This window comes from Choloepus didactylus (assembly GCF_015220235.1).
Source record: "Choloepus didactylus isolate mChoDid1 chromosome 25 unlocalized genomic scaffold, mChoDid1.pri SUPER_25_unloc1, whole genome shotgun sequence".
Lineage (NCBI taxonomy): Eukaryota > Metazoa > Chordata > Mammalia > Pilosa > Megalonychidae > Choloepus > Choloepus didactylus.
The window spans coordinates 1,535,664-1,552,612 of record NW_023637606.1 but is presented as its reverse complement, the minus strand read 5'-3'; the positions used below and the strand labels follow the sequence as shown (position 1 = coordinate 1,552,612).

Here is a 16,949-nt window from a genome sequence, read left to right as displayed (position 1 = left end):
CCTTCTTTCTTTCTTATTCTTTATTAGACACGTTGTGGGTTTACAGAACACACACACATGGAATACAGCATTCCCATACCCTGCCCTGGCCTGGGGGCGGATGTGCACAACTGATGAAAGTGCATTTTCAGGACTGAACTATTAGCTCCCGTCCGTGGTGTAACTTGGGGTTCACTGTGCAGTGCAGCTCCACAAATTTTTTTTTTTTTTCCTGTTACTATACATACGACCTCACGTTTCCCCTTTCGACCACGTCCCGATACACGTTTCGGGGCAGCTGCCAGCCTCCTTTCTGGTCCTCGCTCCCTTCTGAGAGCACAGGGACAGGCCTGGGGGGCGGCTGAGCCCGGTGCTCAGGCAGGGGGACACGTACCCGCAGGCTCGGGGAATGCTAAGGGCCACCCTCCCCTGTGTGGGTCCCGTGCTCAGGTCCCCCCCGAGACCAGGGCCGGGAGCCAACGACACAGGAGTGCCCATGGGGGGCGGGTCCAGCAGGGCCCAACGTGGCCCCTCCAGGAAGACGGGCCTGACAGACTGCTGGCTTTCCTGCGTTTGTCCCAATCTACTCGTGGATTCTCGATATTAAAAAAAAAACTTTTCCCCTGTAAATCAGGTTAAATACCAATAAAGAACTCACATAAACTCCCAGCATAATTCCTAAGCTAAAGGTTTGACGGGCATAGGGGAAGCGAACCACACGTTTCTAGACTGCAGGAGAACAGCCTGCAGCGACCCAGCTGCCCGCTCTGACTCTCCCCGTAACTGCGTGGGAGGGCTCTCGGCCTCCTCAGGGCCATGCAGGAAGGGGCCTGCCCGGACAGCACGGGGTCCCCACACGCCCCGCTAGGGTGCCAGACGAAACGGGGAGCCCAGCTCGAGGGGGATCTCAGATGAACGAGTAACCATCCAGCGTAAGCTGGGACGTCCTCACACTAGAATTCCCTGTTGTTTATCTGGAATTCACGCCGGACAAGACGGCCTGTCATTCTGTTTGCTGAACCTGCCCACCAGGCCCCGGCCGGGCAGGTGCGGCCGGCAGGTGGGAGGGTGGCGGGTGACGGCACAGAGCCCGGCCGAGCGGCCCCGCTCGGGGGACACCCCACTCCTGGGGACACCGTGGGGCCCCTCCACCCAGGACTCGGAACTCGAGGGTGCCTGGCCAGCCACCTCAGGTGACGCTGGATGTCCCCGACTCCCAGGGGCACCTGGGGGGACAGGTCACCCGACACCTGCCGTCTGCCCCAGGCCTGTGGCCAGAGCCCGGCGCTGCCTCCAGCTCACGAGGCCGCCCTGCCCGGCGGCTCCCACGGGTGAAAGGTCACCAGGAAGTACGTTACCTTCTTTCATGTTTGCAAATCGCTCCTTCAGCTGGTGATCCACCTCAGGACCAAAGGCAAAATTATTCACAAATATAACACTGCAAAACAATATTCCAGTTGAGTCACACGAAGGCTCCGTCTCCGCGTGAGCAGAGCCCAGAGCAGACAGCGGCTCCCCCCATCCCCCAGCGCGCAGGCCCTCGTGGCGCCGTCGGCCCACCCCCAGCCCGAGGGGCCCTGGGCTCGCTGCCGACAGAGGAGTCGGAAATTTCCCTGCAGAGCCGAGAGGGACCCACGGGCACCGGCGGCCCCAGCCGTCACGCCTCTTCCCCGCTGCCCGAGCCTCGCTTGCCTGCGTCGCCCGCCTGCCCCCAGACTCCCACGTTTGCCTGCCGTACCCCAAGTCTGAACTCCGAGTTCTCAGGAGGGGCCCAGGGGTTAGCTCCTGTCAGGACGGCAATGTGGGGCGGGGCAGGGGGGCCTGTGCCTACCCCGGGGCAGAGAGAGCTCCGCAGGACCCTCGGACGCACCGTATGCCGTGCATGCTGCAGGAGCCCCCCCACCGTGCACTGCCCCCCACCACGCAGCGCCCCGGCCGTGGAGGCCCGCCAAGGCCCCATCCTGGGTCCCTCTGCCAGGTGGGCAGCCTGAGCTGCCTGTGGAGCCTCCAGAACCAAAAGCAAAGCCCGTCTAGAGGAGGGTGCCCCCCGAGATATCCTCTAGCCCCCCAGGCATCAGGGACTCCTGGGTCTGAAGAGCACCTGGTGGGGCGGACCCTGAAGCCCCCGGCCCCCCAGCCCACACCCCTGCCCCTCCTAGCTCAGCCAAGGGGGCCTCACCTCTTGCACACTCAGATCAACTCTCTGAAGGAAAACTCCAGAAACTTCTAGGCAACTGGTTAATCTGAAGGCCCAGGAGTAAGGCATATGTCCCTAAACCTCAGCTTTATGCGGCTTTTCTCTCTTGCCTTCAGCATCCCCAGGCGACCACCCCGTGAAAACGATGCTGTGGGCTCCAGAATGGGACAGAGCGGGTCACACTGTCCTCTGAACGGGACGTGTAACAGAGAAAGCCGACTTCAGCCTTGAGATGCTAGTTCTGGGCCCTGGTCGCTTTTTACGTCTGATGACATTAACTAGCAACCCACAGCAGGTAAAAAGAGCAGCAAAGAAGAGCCTGAAAAGTACAAGGGAAGAAGGCAGGACAGAGGGAGCTATTCTGAAGACCGGGCAGCAAAAGAAATGCTAAAGATGTGAGCAAAACACAAATCCTCCCACCCTGCAGAACGGTGCAGGGAGGAAACAGAGAAGCAACAGGAAGGACGGCAGAGCCACCGAGCCCGGGGGCACCGGGGACCCTCGGGGAGGCGCTGAGAAGGCCTTGGCGTAGACCTGGTGACATGCACGCGTGGCGGCCCATCCGGCGGCTTCCCAGGCCCCCGGCCTCCCTCTGCCAGTGGCCAGGCTGGGCCCACTCTCGGGCCGAGCGCAGGAAGGTGGCAAGGGTGAGTTGGGTCGGCTCACGGAGCCGGGAAACAGTCTCAGGGATTGGAGTTGGAGAACGAGGCCCCGTGGTACCTGCCTCCCAAAGCCACCACCTCTGGCACGTCAGATGCGGGAAAATCAAAGCAGGAAGCAAAGCAAGGCAGTGATGATGCCCGGCAGGTGAGAGTGGCGGGGGGCGGCGGTGGCCGTGGAGGGGGAGGCTGACGCACTGCTGGGCAGGGCTCGCTGCGCTGGGTTCCACCATGCTCTCTCTCCGTCACCGCAAGGGCTGGGCAGTGCTTGGCTGAGGAAGGATGGAGCCGAGAGGCAGGGCCCACGGACGGGCCGGCAGGGCAGGCAGCGAGCTGAGGAGGACTGAGCTCACACGAGGGCAGGGGGCTGGGGTCCCTGGGCAGCTCGTGGGATCAAGAGGGTCCTGGGCAAACTGCTGGCCTTCCGGCTGGGGCCTGAGGACCCTGGCCAGGGTGTGGAGGGATGGGGGTGGGCTGTGGAGGCCCCTGGGGATGGGGAGGCCTGGGGGGGGCCAGCTCAGTTTAGGAGAAGACAGGGAGCCTGTCTTGTGAGGGACACACTGGGCCGACTCAGACAGAAAGAATTCACACGGAAGAGTAAACAGAGGAAGCATTTTTTGAAAGAGAACCCGTCTTCTCTTCGTGCCCGGATGGGGGTCGCGGAGACGCTGGGCCACGCATGAAGCAGGACGAGGAGAAGGGACAAAGAGCATCTGCAGAAGGTGCTGCCCAAGTGGGGCAGCTCAGCACCCTCGGGCCTATCCGCCCGGGAGCCCCACAACTCGACCGTGTCCTGCGCTGACCTGTCGCGGCGCCTGCACGGCCGATGCCCACCCACGGGGCACCCACGGGGCAGCCACACAGGGGAGGCCCAGGCCAGGGGCGGGGGGCTGGGAGGAGAGGCCCCAGGAGAGCTGCACCACCCAGCAAACAGAAGGGGACAGGCCGGAGGGCCCAGACACGGCTCCGTGAGCCTCTCACCATCAGGCCATGGGCTCCGGGACAGCGTCGTGTCCATGAGAGGAAAGAGCAAGGCCACAAGGAGCACATGCTCGGATGCCTCTGACGACAAAGCATCAGGCGAGGCTGCTGCCCCCGGCACTCACTGCCCACTCCTGACATGACCGTGCAGACAGGGGACACAGGAGGGGCGGACAGAGGGGGCGGCGGCCAGAACAGTGTTCCCTCTCCGGGGAAGAGTGAGAAAGGAGCCCCTGCCTCCCAAGGGAGCTGCGAGACCCCTCCCCACCCAGGGAGCTCAGGACACCGTCCACAACCATCTGCAGGCTCTGCCCAGGGGAAGGCCACCCCACAGACCCTTGGATGCCCTCAGAGTGCCCTCATGCCCACTGCGCCAACCACCCAGCCAGAGGCACCCCTGCCCCCTGACGGCCAACGACAGTGACCCCTAGGGAGGGCGCCTGGGTAGGGAAAGGACGGACGCCAGCCTCACAACCACAGCTGCCCTAGGATGTGGCCACGCTGGACGGGGACGAGGGCAGGCCTGAGACCACAGCTGGCCCTGCCTGTCCCCCCACAGGCTGTCCTCAGGTGTGCATGGGCCCTTCCTGCCCCCCAGGCTGTCCTCAGGTGTCTGTGGGTCCTTCCTGCACCCCCCTCAGGCTGTCCTCAGGTGTCCATGGGATCCTCCTCTCCAGGCTGCCCTCAGGTGTCTGTGGGTCCTTCCTGCCGCCCCCCAGGCTGTCCTCGGGTGTCCCGTGGACCTGCCCGGCCCCCTGCCCTCCCGTCCCTGCTGGGAACGAGCCCAGCGCCTTCCTCGTGGGCCGTGAGGACGCAGCCGCCTTCTCCGTGAGTGCTGGACTCACGTGCGCGCCCAGGGCCGCCGCCGGGCTGTACCTTGTGTTCGCAATCCGCTCCCTCCACTCCTCTGAGAGGAAGTCGCCTCGTTCCAGCTGGAAGGAAGCAGAGAGGGGCACGTTATTTTACAGGGACTGGCTTGGTCGGCTCCCCCAGCCCCCACCACGGAAAACAGATGGAATGAGCAGAGCGCCCCTCGCGTGGAAGGCTGCGGCTGAGACGGCGCCACAGGAAGGACGGGAAGGACGGAGCCGTCAGAGGGAATGACCGCAAGAGGGCACAGCACTGCAGTGTCCCCCGCTCCTCGGTGCACACTCGGGGCCTGGACGCCGGGTCATCAGCTCAGGGAGGGCGAGGACGCGTGTCGGCTCCGTGGGTGGGGACGAGAGCGGATGTGTGACTGCGCATCGCACCCCAAAGCACAGGCGCGGAGACCCAGGCCCGAGGGCACCAGAGGCCGCTGTGGGCGGGCTCCAGACCCCCATCAGGGCTGCGGGCAGATCGTGCCCGTCCCGATCGGCCCATCAGGTCCCCGCCACATCCCCGCCACCCAGCACCGAGTGAGGGTAAGGCAGAGGTGAGCTGGTGATGGCGATGACACAGGACGGCTGCTGACGACTGGCGGAGAAACTCCCATGTGCTCCGTGAGGCCGCTTGGATTCCTCACCCCCAGGAGAAATGTCCCCGAAGACGCACGCCTGTGGTTATGGCTTTACAACACCGGAACGCCGGGGCTGTGCACACAGGGCCGTCTATGCAACACGCTCCCACAGCCGCTCCACCCGCAGGCCAGTGCTCTCCCTCGTCAGGGCCGAGGCTGTGGCCTTCGGGAAACCAGGAGGCCTGCTTCTGTTTCTCACAGGTCCAGGCGGAATAATTGGAAGCAGGGGCTCGGACAGGCCGGGCGCACACGCACACTGCGGCGGCGTTCTCAGGAGCCGGGGGTGGAAGCAGCCCGAGCCCACCGGCAGGCGACAGGAGGCGCGGCCCGGCGTCCAGCCAGGCGAGTGTCACTCAGCCGTGAAAAGGAGCGAAACTCTGTCGTGTGCCACACCGTGGACGCAGCTTCAAGACACCACGTGCAGTCAAAGAAGCCAGAGCAAAAGGCCACAGACTGTATCACTCCACTTAAATGAAACATCCGGAACAGGTAGACCCATTGAGACAGGAAGCAATTGTGTGCTTGCCAGGGCTGGGTGGAGGTAGGGGGTGACAGCTAATGGGTGTGGAGCCCCTGCACGGGGTGAAGGAAATGTTCTGAAATGAGACAGTGGAGACGGCTGCACCTCTCTGTGAAAATACTAAAAACACTGACTTGTACCCTCTCACTGGGGAAAATACGTGCATGTGAATCACAGCTCAGTTAAGGCTCGTATTATTCTTTTTTTACGTTAAGATGGGTTCTAACTACACACGCCGCCTCGCTCACTGTTTTTGGAACCAGACCTCCTCTCCGAGGTGGGACTGGTCCCTGTCGCGCCCCAAGGCTGCGAGGGACAGAGAACAAGAGCAGGCCGGGCGAGTGGGCCCCTGGGGTCTGTCCAGAGCTGCCACCAGGGGACCGGGGGGACGACCCTCAGGGAGAGTGGCCGGCGAGGGGTCACGGCCTCACTGCAGCCAGGCTGGGAGCAGCGGTCACTCCTACAGGCTCCAAGAGATGCACGTCCACACCCGCTTCACAAGAGAGCCCCCTGGACGTCCTCGGGGGCTGTGGGTGCCACCGTGCACCCCGCTCTGCCTCTGCTTCTCTCCACCCCGGGGACGTGCCCTGCCGAGAGCTTGGCCAGGCCTTGGGAGCAGCTCCAGGCCCGAGTCCCTAACAGTGCTGAGCAGAAAAGAGTTCACAGGGGCTCCTCGGGGGGCCAGCAGCTGGGCCTGGGAACTGAATTCCAGGCAGGCTCCCACCGCGCTGGCCGATGAGGGGGCTCCCTGAGCCTCGACTGTCCTCGTGAACCACGTGCTTCATGCTGACTGGACACCCGCTGTCCTTCGGGGTCGGGATTTGGGTCCGTGCCGGGCAGAGGGGCCCATGTCACCCGCCCCAGTACAAACCCCGGACGCCGGGTCTCTAACGAGCTTCCCCGGGAGCCGGCGTCTCCTGTGCTGCCACCACTCACTGCTGGGGAATCGGGTGCATCCTGTGTGACTGCACGGGGAGAGGATTCCGGAAGCTTCTGCCCGTGGCCCCATGCACCTGCTCCCCGTGCTGACCGTGCTCCGGGTCCTTCTGCCGATAAACCACAGCTGCGAGGGCGACTGTGTGTGCGCCGAGCCCTGGGGTCCTCCGGGCTCTCCCCAATGTGGCCTCGCCCCCGTGAGGCTCACCCAACCCTGCCAGGCCTGAGTGCGACTCCAGGCCACGCCCGATTTGGCCTCTCTTGAAGCAAGAACTCGGCCGTCGTTCTGAAATCTGTCCCCCTGGCTTCCCCGTGGTTCCCCGGCACCCTGGCCAGGACTCACACGAGACCATCTATATAAAAGTGTGAGGGGAAGCACCAGGCAGCAGGAGCCCCGGGAGCCAGGCACGCTCGACACTGCGGACGACTCCACTCCCCGGGGCCTCGGGCAGGCGGCGAGGTGCAGCGCACAGGCCGGCAGGCAGGAGGAAGCAGCTCTGACAGCGGCAGGAGGCACACCCCGGACCAGCTGCTCCACGGCCCGCAACCTCCCCAGGAGCCAGCCCCACACCAGATGGGCGCAAGCACATAAAGGCGTGCAGGGAACGCCGGCCAGGGTGAGTGACAGATACACGCAGAGCAGCGGGGAGACCGAGGCAGACCCTGTCACACCCAGGGAAGGGGGCCCGGAGCCCGGGGCGGGTGGGGAGTGGGCTTCCCAATGTGGATGCAGCCCCATGGCCCCTGCCCCGAGGGCCCCTGGGGGGTCGGTGCAAACACATTCTTGGGGCAGCAGCGCTCCTCCAAAGGAAGGTGCCTGCGATGCTTCTGGACGGCTGGCTCGGGGCACCAGGGCTCGCCTCTTCAGAGGGGCTCCAGCAGAGGCCCCGGCACCTTCCCTCGCCACCCCCAGGAGCTGGCAGCTGCGCCTGATGCTGGCCCACCCCGAGGAGCCAGCAGCAGAGATGCCTCGGGCCCCGCACCATCCTCGGGTGGGCACCAAGGCCCCCGAGGGCTGATGGGCACACAGCTCAGGCCAACACGGTGGGCACACCAAGAGCAAGGGACACTGCGCAAGGACTGTGGGGGGTGGGACCACAAGCTGAGATGAGGGACACACAGGCGAGGGAGGGGCGGGGCGCAGGTCAGGAGGAAAAGGCCACGGCCTCCTGGGGACCTCTCGGCGTCCATGGGGGCCTCTCCCCCAGGGCTGCTTCCTGCTTTCCCGAGAGCCTAACAAGGGCCAAGAGAGGACCCTCGGCGCAACCATGTGGCTGAGAGACGGCAATGGCCCCGGCCCGCCCTCTCCTTCCCAGACACGCCAACTGGGGTGTGGGTGGGCAGAGATGCCAGAGAAATGAAACGAAACCCAGCGAGGAGGCTGGGGCGGCACACTGCAGGCCACGCGGAGGACCCAGGAGGAGAGCAGGTGTGGGAGCCGCGGGCCTTAAAGACTGCACACAGCAGTCTGCGTGACCCAGGTCAGTTAGCAATCAGGCCTCAGCGCTACACACAACCTACGGCTTACTTCCTCCCGGAAACTATAACCTGTAACCCCCCCCCTCCTCCCTGCTGACCACAATTGATCCCTCCCTATGTCACAAGAGCCCCTGCTCCCGCGCTTACGTTCTCGTACCCGTTAGAACGAACGTGTCCTAACCTTATAAACCACTCCCTGGCACCCCCTTTGTGGAGAACCTTCACGCTGAGCTCTCAACCCATCGCCATTCAGAGCAGCTCCTGAATTCTGGGCAACGTTACTGACTTCCCACCCTGTAGGTAAGACCTGAATAAAAGCTCACGTCTCAGAACATGTCCGGTGCTTTCTTTAGTCCTTCGGCTGCAAAAGTCCTGTGGGCCGTGACAAGGCATTTCCAAACGTTTCCCAGAAGGACAACAGGAAGCCCGAAAGTGCGGCCCCACCGAGAGAGCGCGGCTCAGCGTCCTCCCGCACCAGATGGGGCGAAACGCCGCGAGTGGAGGCCCCTGTGGCCACCCCGGGCCCTCCCTGCCCCAAGAGCAACAGCTGCCTGCTTCTGGAGACTTCCGTGAGCTCCGTCACCAATGGAGGCTCCGGCACGGTCTCTCCCATCAGCTTCTCACATTCAACCTCGTCGGAGAGAGTCAGCGTTTGGCTGAACAGTTGTGTGTTTGCTGTCGTTGCTATGCGAGGGAAGACATTTTTATCTAAAAGGCAGAAGTTTTCTGAAACTGGCAAAGCAAGTCCCAAAATGTTAAGTACAGAAAACCTGACCAAAGGCGTGCCGGAGAGGGGACTGGTCGGCCAGCAGAAGGCGCTGCACTACGGGGCCCGGCATCCGGCCCCAGAGTCACCGCGGACACCCGGCCACGGCTCCTGCCCGTGGGGAGACAGGACGGCCCTCCCCTGGGCCCGAGGGGCACAGGTCTGCGAGCGGGTGTGTGTGTGTAAGCGTGCGCACGCGCGCGTGGGGCAAAGGGGGCGCATACCGTGAACAGAGGGATCCAGGTCGGCTTCATGTGCTATTAGAATTTTGGCAACAAACAAGAGCTACCTTTCAAAATCATGAAATAACTCCGTAAACGAATAAACAAAAAAGATACGATAAAAAGAAAATGCTGGTACCACAACGAAAGCAGCAGCAGATTCCCCGTGTGAACCTTCAATTCTGCTGGCAGGAGTTGTGTCTGAGGTCCTTGCGTTCTGAGAAAATCATAAGCACTTGGAACCATGAGTTAAACATTTAGAGATGACGAGGACACTGCGGGAGACAGACACACTGACTGCCCAGGATTCGTCTGACACGATATCCCTTGCAAACTTGGAGACGCCAAAGAAAAAATAAATAAATAAGAAAACCATTAGACGAACCTAAACTGGGGGATATTTCACAAAACACCTGATGGGTCCTCCTCGAAAGCATCAAGATCATCAAAAACAAAGAAAGTCTGAGAACAGGATCGACAGATGATACTTCTAAGAACTACCCGATTGAGTTGAAAACTTGCATCCACACAAAACCCCACACCGGACTGTTGAAGGGAATTTTATTCACAACTGCCCTAAAGGAAGGAACCGGGACGTCCCCTGGTAGGCGAATGCCCAGACCCGCTGCGGCACATTCCAGCAATGGGGTAAGATTCCACGATGAAAAGACAGGAGCTCACAAGCCACGGAAAGCCACAGAGGAGCCTGGAACACATCTTGTTCAGTGATGGAAGCCGGCGGCAGCAGGCCACCCACTGCAGGATTCCAGCTACGAGATGCGCTGGGAAAGGTCAAACTGCAGCGGGGATAAAAAGACCAAGGGCGGCCAGGGGTCCAGGGGAGAGTGAAGAGGGGGGCCCAGGGCAGAGAAACCCTCCTGTAAGACCCCGAGAACTGCTCGACGCACAGGGGACCCTGGGGGAAAGTGCAGACTGCAGCTAGCAAACATCGGTCCCGTCGCACCCACTGAAACAGCCGCCCCACCCAACGCAAGGCGAGCGCCGCCCGGCCTGTGAGGGTGGGGGTAGAGGGCACGGAACTCTGTGCCATCGGCTCACATTTCCTATACATCTGGAAATTTAACAGAAAGGGTTTTTTTATAGTTTCCACACAGCTATGAAATGAAAGCCGTTCTTCACCAGATGCCCCCCGTTAGCAGGCTGGCAGGGACGATGACTAATCTGCACTGTGGAGGCTGTGACCCAGCCCCGGAGGGCCCCGAGCTCACCCAGGCTCGCCCAGCGCTTCATGGTGCACCACAGCCGAGCAGAGCTGTGTCTGCCCCACCTCTGTTCTCGGTGGAAGGACCACCGTGACTTCTGCCATACATCAGCGGCTCCAGAATTGCAGCCACCACCGCCATTCCTCGGGGCTCGGCCCACAGCCACTCCCAGACCCAGAAACCGACAGCTGCGATGGAAACAGTGTTCCTCACTGCGCCAGGGACACGAGAATCACACGACTCCCAAACCAGCAGGGCAGACGCCATCACGTTTCCAGGTGAGTCTCCTGTGGGTTGATGTCTTGTCCTCCGGGCCTGAGGGAGCGGCAGCCCCACCCTTCCGAGCCCCCGGGCTCCCCCGAAACACTGGGGCGCAGGCCCCCTCTCTCCCTGCAGGGCGGGTGGCAGCCCTGCCCCCATCCAGGGTGAAGCTGCTCTCTCGGCCAGGCCTCGGCGTCCACGGTTCTGCCCTGGAAGTCGACCTTCCTTCCATCCGTCCCTTCCCCGTCCCTTTCCGTGCAGGATGGCGGGGGGTCGGCTCACACGAATCACAGGGAAACCTCGTCAGCTCTGTGCGGAGTTCACAGGGGTCCGAACCACTAGACGACAGAACCTTCTGCAGGGCCCCCCGCACGGCTGCATCTCCACTCCTGACTCCCACCGAGACGGCCGACGGGGTCCACGGTCAGCAAAACCCTCACGCAGAGCTCTGTTCTCTGGGGACTCACGTTCTGGAAGCTCAGGGAGGCCCTGTTGGAGCCACCTCCGTCCCTTGTCTCAGAGCACAGGCTCTGAATTTCCCCAGCCATCAGCCCCTGGTTTCTCTGTGCTCAGGAGTTCTGTTCTCAGCACATCCCTTGCCCCTCGCACCTCACCGTGAGCTGCAAGGAGGAGCCAGGCTGCGCCTTCCACACTGACTTGGAAACCACCTCTGCCAAGCACCAAGTTCACCACTTACAAGTTCTGCCTTCCACCTCACATCCGAACTCAATTTTGCCAACTTCTCTGCCACTGTAAAAGAAGGCTCACCTTTCCTCCAGGTTCCAGTAACACAGTCATCACTTCCTCCTGAGGCCCCATCAGAGGCACCTCAGTGTCCGGGTCCCCCGGGACGGTCTCTGCAAAGCCACCTGGGCCTTCTCCCTCCCGTGCCTCACAGTTCTCCCAGCCTCCCCCCAACTCCTGGCTACAAAGCCATTTCCACCATTTCAGTATTTGCAAGAGCAGCACCCGACTCCTGGTATCAAAAACGGTTTTAGTTTCCTCGCTGCCAGAGCAAACAGCATGCAGTGGTTGCCTTAAACAACAGGTATCTACTCATTCTGAGTCTGGGAAAAAGTGCAAATCAAGGCATCACTAAGTCGCTACTTTCTTCCCGAAGACTTGGGGTTCCAGGGCCACCTGCTGGCAGTCCGTGGCCCTGGGCTCCTCTGCCACATGGCAAGGCAATGCCGGCCTCTCCCGGCCACTCCCTTCTCTTGCGGGTTCCGCCGACTTCCAGCTTCCAGCTGCTCGCTCTAGCATTTTCTCTCTGTGACCTTCCCCGCAAGGTCTCCAGTACAAGGACTGACACCCCTCCTGGCCGAGATGGACCGCACCTTAGCTGAAGGAGCCTCGTCAAAAAGAACAGATTAGGGTTAAGAGCATGCTTTTCCGGGGTGCAGGCTTAAACCATTACTGATGGCAAGTGCCGGAGGCTGGGGTAGCAGAGGGGACGGGCGAGCAGGAAGCTCAGCCCACAGCAGCCAGGGAGGCGTCTCCCCTGAAACTCTTATCTTCCTTCCTCAACCCACTGGCCCTGGCGCTGAAGGGACAAGACAACAACTTCACGTGTTATTTTATTCTGTAAAAGCCGGAGGAGAGAGTGACAAGCGTTATTTACTTTGTGCTTCACAGTCTTTGCTGTATTTGACGTGTTTCCTAATTTTAAAGTATTCAAGCAGGGGAAAAAACAAGAACGATTTGAGCCGAAAAATATTTCGCTTTATCGGCTAAAAGAATGAATAATAAAAACAAAATAAAAAAAGCGGTGCTGGTTGTAACAAAGGGCCCCGGACAAGGGAAGACGAAGCAGCACGGGCTCCCAGGGGTCACCCCACTGAGCTGCTCGGACCTGGCCTCTGCCAGGGGCTCCCCGGCCAGCCCTGTGCTGCTGGGTTCCGTGTGCCGGGCCCTCTGCGGAGCCCACACCACCGCTGCAGGTGAGGGGCCTTCCGCGTCCACCCTGCTCTTCAGAGGGCATCTGTGCAGGAGCTGGAGGTGTGCACGGGGGGCCCAGTGCCGGCACGGGGGGCGGTCCAGGCTGGGCACCTCCTGCAGGTACCCCACTGCTTGTGCATACAGGCCCCCACTTTCTTCCACTTTTTAGGCGCAGGCCAGATCACGTCCCCATCCTCACCCCCAGTCCCGGGACTGTGACCTTGTTTGGAAACCAGGTCTCTGAAGACGCGACTCAGTAGGGAGACCCCGATCCAGTGAGGCTGGAGTCCTTATAAAAGGGGGATCCGGGCACAGACACGAGGAGGGAGGCTGGGGATGCCGGAAGCAGGGACACAGGATATGGCCGCCAGCCCCGGGCTCCAGGACGGCCAGTGGGCAGCGGGGGACCCCCAGCAGCCCCCCCCGGGCTCCAGACCCCTGGCCTCCAGAACCGAGAGACGACGCTTGCCTGCTGTGACGCCACCCGGTTTGGGGCACTCTGTTACAGGAACCCCAGGAACCAAGACTGCATCTCAGTCAAGTCTAGGTGTCGTCTCCGAGAGCAAGTGCCGCCTGCCCAGGAGAGAACGTGGCTCCACGCAGGGAGAACTCCAGGGGGGTGAGAGAGCTGCTGTCTGCTTCCGGAAGCACCAACCCACCAGGATCGGGAACACCGTTCTTCCTGTCCCCTAAGAAGCTGCCCCTTGTCCCTTGCCCCTGGCCACACACCACGCTGCCGCAGCCCATGCCCACCCAGCCGGGACCCCAGCCTGCCCGCTGTGGGGAGGCAGCTCCTGAAAGAGCCCCGAGCGCTGCCTCAGATCTCAGCAGTGCTGGCGAGCGACCCACAACAGGAGCCGGGCAGGGCCACTGAGGCTGAGAGAGCACAGTGACGAAAAAGACACCGTCCACCTGGAGAGGAGCCTGACAGCCCTCCCGCAGGGGGCTCCCTGAGGAACGAGGACAAGTGTGGCCGGCAGAGCGTGGAGATGAGGGAAGGGCTAGGAGGGGCTTCCGGAGGATGGGGCCCTGCCGCCCAAGGGGGAACAGCAGGTCCAAGGCCCCCCATGGGGCTCACTGCCCAGCACGCGGCCCACACACGGTGCCTACAGGATGGAAGGGTTCCCGGGGGATGCTGGAGGGAGGACGGGGAAGGGACAGCACGGGACAGAGGCTTCCGCGGGCCATCAACAAAGAACCCTGAGGAAGAGTGTGTGCCCCGATGCCCGACACAGGGAGAGAAGGCGGCGGGGGGCGAGGAGGGAGGGAGGGCAGCAGGGCACGGGCTGCCTCGGGGCCCGGGGCGGGGCGATGGCACTCACTGTGTATTCGGCATGCTTTTTTCCATACCATTTCATCCACTTCCTGAACTCGCGGTCCATCGTCTGCAAGGAGAAGCCACAGGGCCATCAGCACGCGTGGCCTCTCCCCACAGGCCCAGCCGGCGCCTCTGTGTCCCCTCCCCGGCCCCCTGTCCCCCTCCCAGCTCCCCTCTCAACCTGCAATGTGCCCCACTCCTGACCACTTCAGGAAGCACCCCAGGGGGCTCACAAACATGGGGAGATACGATTGGGGGTCCTCACAGGTCCCCAACTCTCTAGAGGAACCACCCTGAGCCCCTGAACCCCCAAGTCTGAGCACATTTCTGTGGAGATGAGACGCTCACGTGCCCGTGCCAGGAAGACACACAACCTGAGTTGGGGACGGGAGGGGAGGGGTGGGTGTCTGTGTGTCCCCACCTGAGGAGCCACTGTGCCCTCTCACTCTGGGCCGCCTGGGGCCCCACACGCCCAGCCCCCCACCTGGACCGTCTCCCTCGCAGACCCTCCAACCCTGGGGGCTTCTCTCCAACCAGTGCCGGGGGACGGGCAGAGCGGGGCCTGCACATCCAGGCTGTGTCCCCAAAGGTGGGAATGGACCCCTCCCGTCCTTGAGTCCAGGCTGCTCTGGGGACACAGCCTCAGCAGGAGGGGGTGAGCCGCGTAGAGAGGGCCCTGAGCACTGAGAACCCACACGATGCTCACCCGGCGTGGGGGCCAACCCTTCCCAGCTCGATCACGCTCCCCAAGTCTCTAGCACCTTCATCACCCACACTGGGGACAGGCTGCCATTGGCAGACACTCATCCAACCGCATGAGCAGCTGCCCAGGGTCCTCAGGAAGCGTTTCTAACCCTCAGAGACCTGTCCCTGTGGCAAAGCCCCTGGTGGTGAGACGGTCACTGGCAGCCACATACCAGGTGCACGTGGGCTCCCCGCTCCAGAACACTCATTTTCCTTCTCTAAATCAGGGGCCCTGACTCCCTGGGGAAAAGCAGTACATCAGGCCTGGATGTCAGGGCACCAAGCCGAGCGGCGGCCTCCGTGGCAGCCCAGTCCACAGCAGGACGCGCCCAGGCCTGCCCCATCCCAGGTAAACAGAGGCAGCTGGGGCCACCCAAGGCACTCACCTCCGCGTACTTGGCTGGGATGTCAGCTTTCTCGACGCCATAGTGATGTCTGCAGTTGGTGGCTGCGGCAACCTGCAGCACGACCTGGCCCACACCTGCAAGCAGGGAGAGAAGTGCCGTCAGGCAAGGAGGCCGCACGGGGCAGGAGGCAGCCCACCAGAGGGGCCCAGACAAACCAGGGAACAGGCCTGCTGGGCACGGACAGGGGCAGGCAGAGGCCGAGGCCACCTGGGTCCCAGCAGAGCCACCCATGAGGGGACACCCTCCCGCAGCCTTTCGCCGTTGTGGGTGGCACTCCACAGCCTCCGCACCCCGGACCGTCCCCGCCGCAGGCCCCGACCCAGCCATGCGGTCCCCAGCGGACACTGCGGGGAAGAGCACTATGTGCTGCGGCCCCGGGACCCTCGTCCGTGCTGTCCGGCTGTGCTCTGAGGCTGGGTGGGGGGCCCAGTGAGCACACAGAGGGCCTCACGCCCATCCACACATCCGGACGCTCGGGCTGTCAGGGTGAGGGGTGAGAGTGGAGACCCCTGGGGTTTACAGGAAGGCGTGCTGGGACGGCGTTTTAAATGAAGCTGTCCTCGCCTCACCAGGGTGGTTTTGCATTTGCAGGTAACATACCACAGGCTGCTTTGCTTCCCAGGCCGAGTAAAACATGTTCCAACAACAAGAAGCGTGTTTAGAAACACGGAGATGAGTGCCAGGGCCGACAAGGAGACCTCAGGCCTGCCTGGGGCAGGTGTGGAGAGAGGGCCTGGGGTGCTCACAGGGCTTTTTAAAATTCTAAGCCTCGTGATGAGAACTGACTGACACGATGTACACGCTCGTTAAAACGCAAACTGCGCCTAAAGAAGCTCCGGGTCCTGGACACCGACGTGGGAGCGGCCTGAGCAGCACTCCCCAGCCCCACGTGCTCACCGCTGCCCAAGTCGACGAACAGGTCATCCTCGGTCATCTTGATCTCGTCAATCATCTGGGCCACCAGGTCGAAGGAGGTCTCCCCGTACACCTCCGGGGAGAAGGGCTCGTAGTTGTTGAGCTTCTCCGGGTCGGTCACCGAGTGGTTATAGACCTGCTGCAGGATGTGCCGCAGGAGCCCGTTGGACGGCCGCGTGTTCAGCTTCATGGGCTGCGTGGTTCCCTTCCACTGGGGCGCAAGGGAAACCGGTCAGGGCTGCCCGCTGGCCCTCACGCCAAGGACAGTGCCGGCTGTCTGTCCCTGTTCAGGGTAAGCTATGTGCACGTGTGAGCGTGTGCACAATGCAGTACGTGTGGGCATGCGTGTGACTGAAAGCATGAGTGTGTGCGCACATGAATGGGTGTGCAAAGCATGTGAGCGTGCGGTGTGTGCACATGCGAGCAAGCATGTGTGTGCATGTGTGTGTACAAGTGTAACGGGGTGGGCGAACGTGTGGTGTATGCACACGTGTGAGAGCATGTGCGGTGTGTGTGCGTGCACATGCACACGTAGTGTGTAGGCATGTGCAAGCTGTGTAGTGTGGGCACGTGTGTGCAGTGTGTGTCGGCATTGTGTAGGTATGCACGCATGGGCAGTGTGTGTGTGTATGAGTGCAAGTGTGCATGTGGCTGGTATTGCAAGAGCACGTGTGCACGCGTGGCTGGTGTGTGCACGTATGTGTGGTGTGAGTGCACGTGTGCACGTCTGGCTGGTGTGTGCACGTATGTGTGCACGCATGGCTGGCGTGTGCATGTATGAGTGTGCACGTGGCTGGTGTGTGCGCATATGAGTGTGCGCGTGTGGCTGGTGTGTACACGTATGGGTGGTGTGAGTGCACGTGTGCGCGTGTCGCTGGCGTGTGCATGTATGAGTGTGTGCAAGGCT

The 16,949-nt window shown here is 62.1% G+C and overlaps 1 protein-coding gene across 8 annotated transcripts in view; it reads right to left on the bottom strand.

The window, feature by feature from the left end:
- The window catches only part of DOT1L (DOT1 like histone lysine methyltransferase), a 73,768-nt gene that overhangs the window by 30,990 nt on the left and 25,829 nt on the right, over window positions 1-16,949 (bottom strand). For 6 of the 8 annotated variants that reach the window (XR_005214971.1, XR_005214972.1, XM_037824282.1 and 3 more), the window contains exons 5-9: window positions 16,025-16,253; window positions 15,107-15,201; window positions 13,981-14,043; window positions 4,693-4,748; window positions 1,338-1,417 (exon numbers count right to left, since the gene is read on the bottom strand). Coding sequence is in view for 6 of the 8 variants with exons in the window: in XM_037824282.1 (XP_037680210.1) it covers window positions 1,338-1,417; window positions 4,693-4,748; window positions 13,981-14,043; window positions 15,107-15,201; window positions 16,025-16,253 (523 nt within the window). In the remaining 2 variants the exon portion in view is untranslated. Of the gene's footprint in view, window positions 1-1,337; window positions 1,418-4,692; window positions 4,749-13,980; window positions 14,044-15,106; window positions 15,203-16,024; window positions 16,254-16,949 lie in introns of those variants that run through there. The other 2 variants (XM_037824286.1, XM_037824285.1) reach the window with 2 other exon arrangements.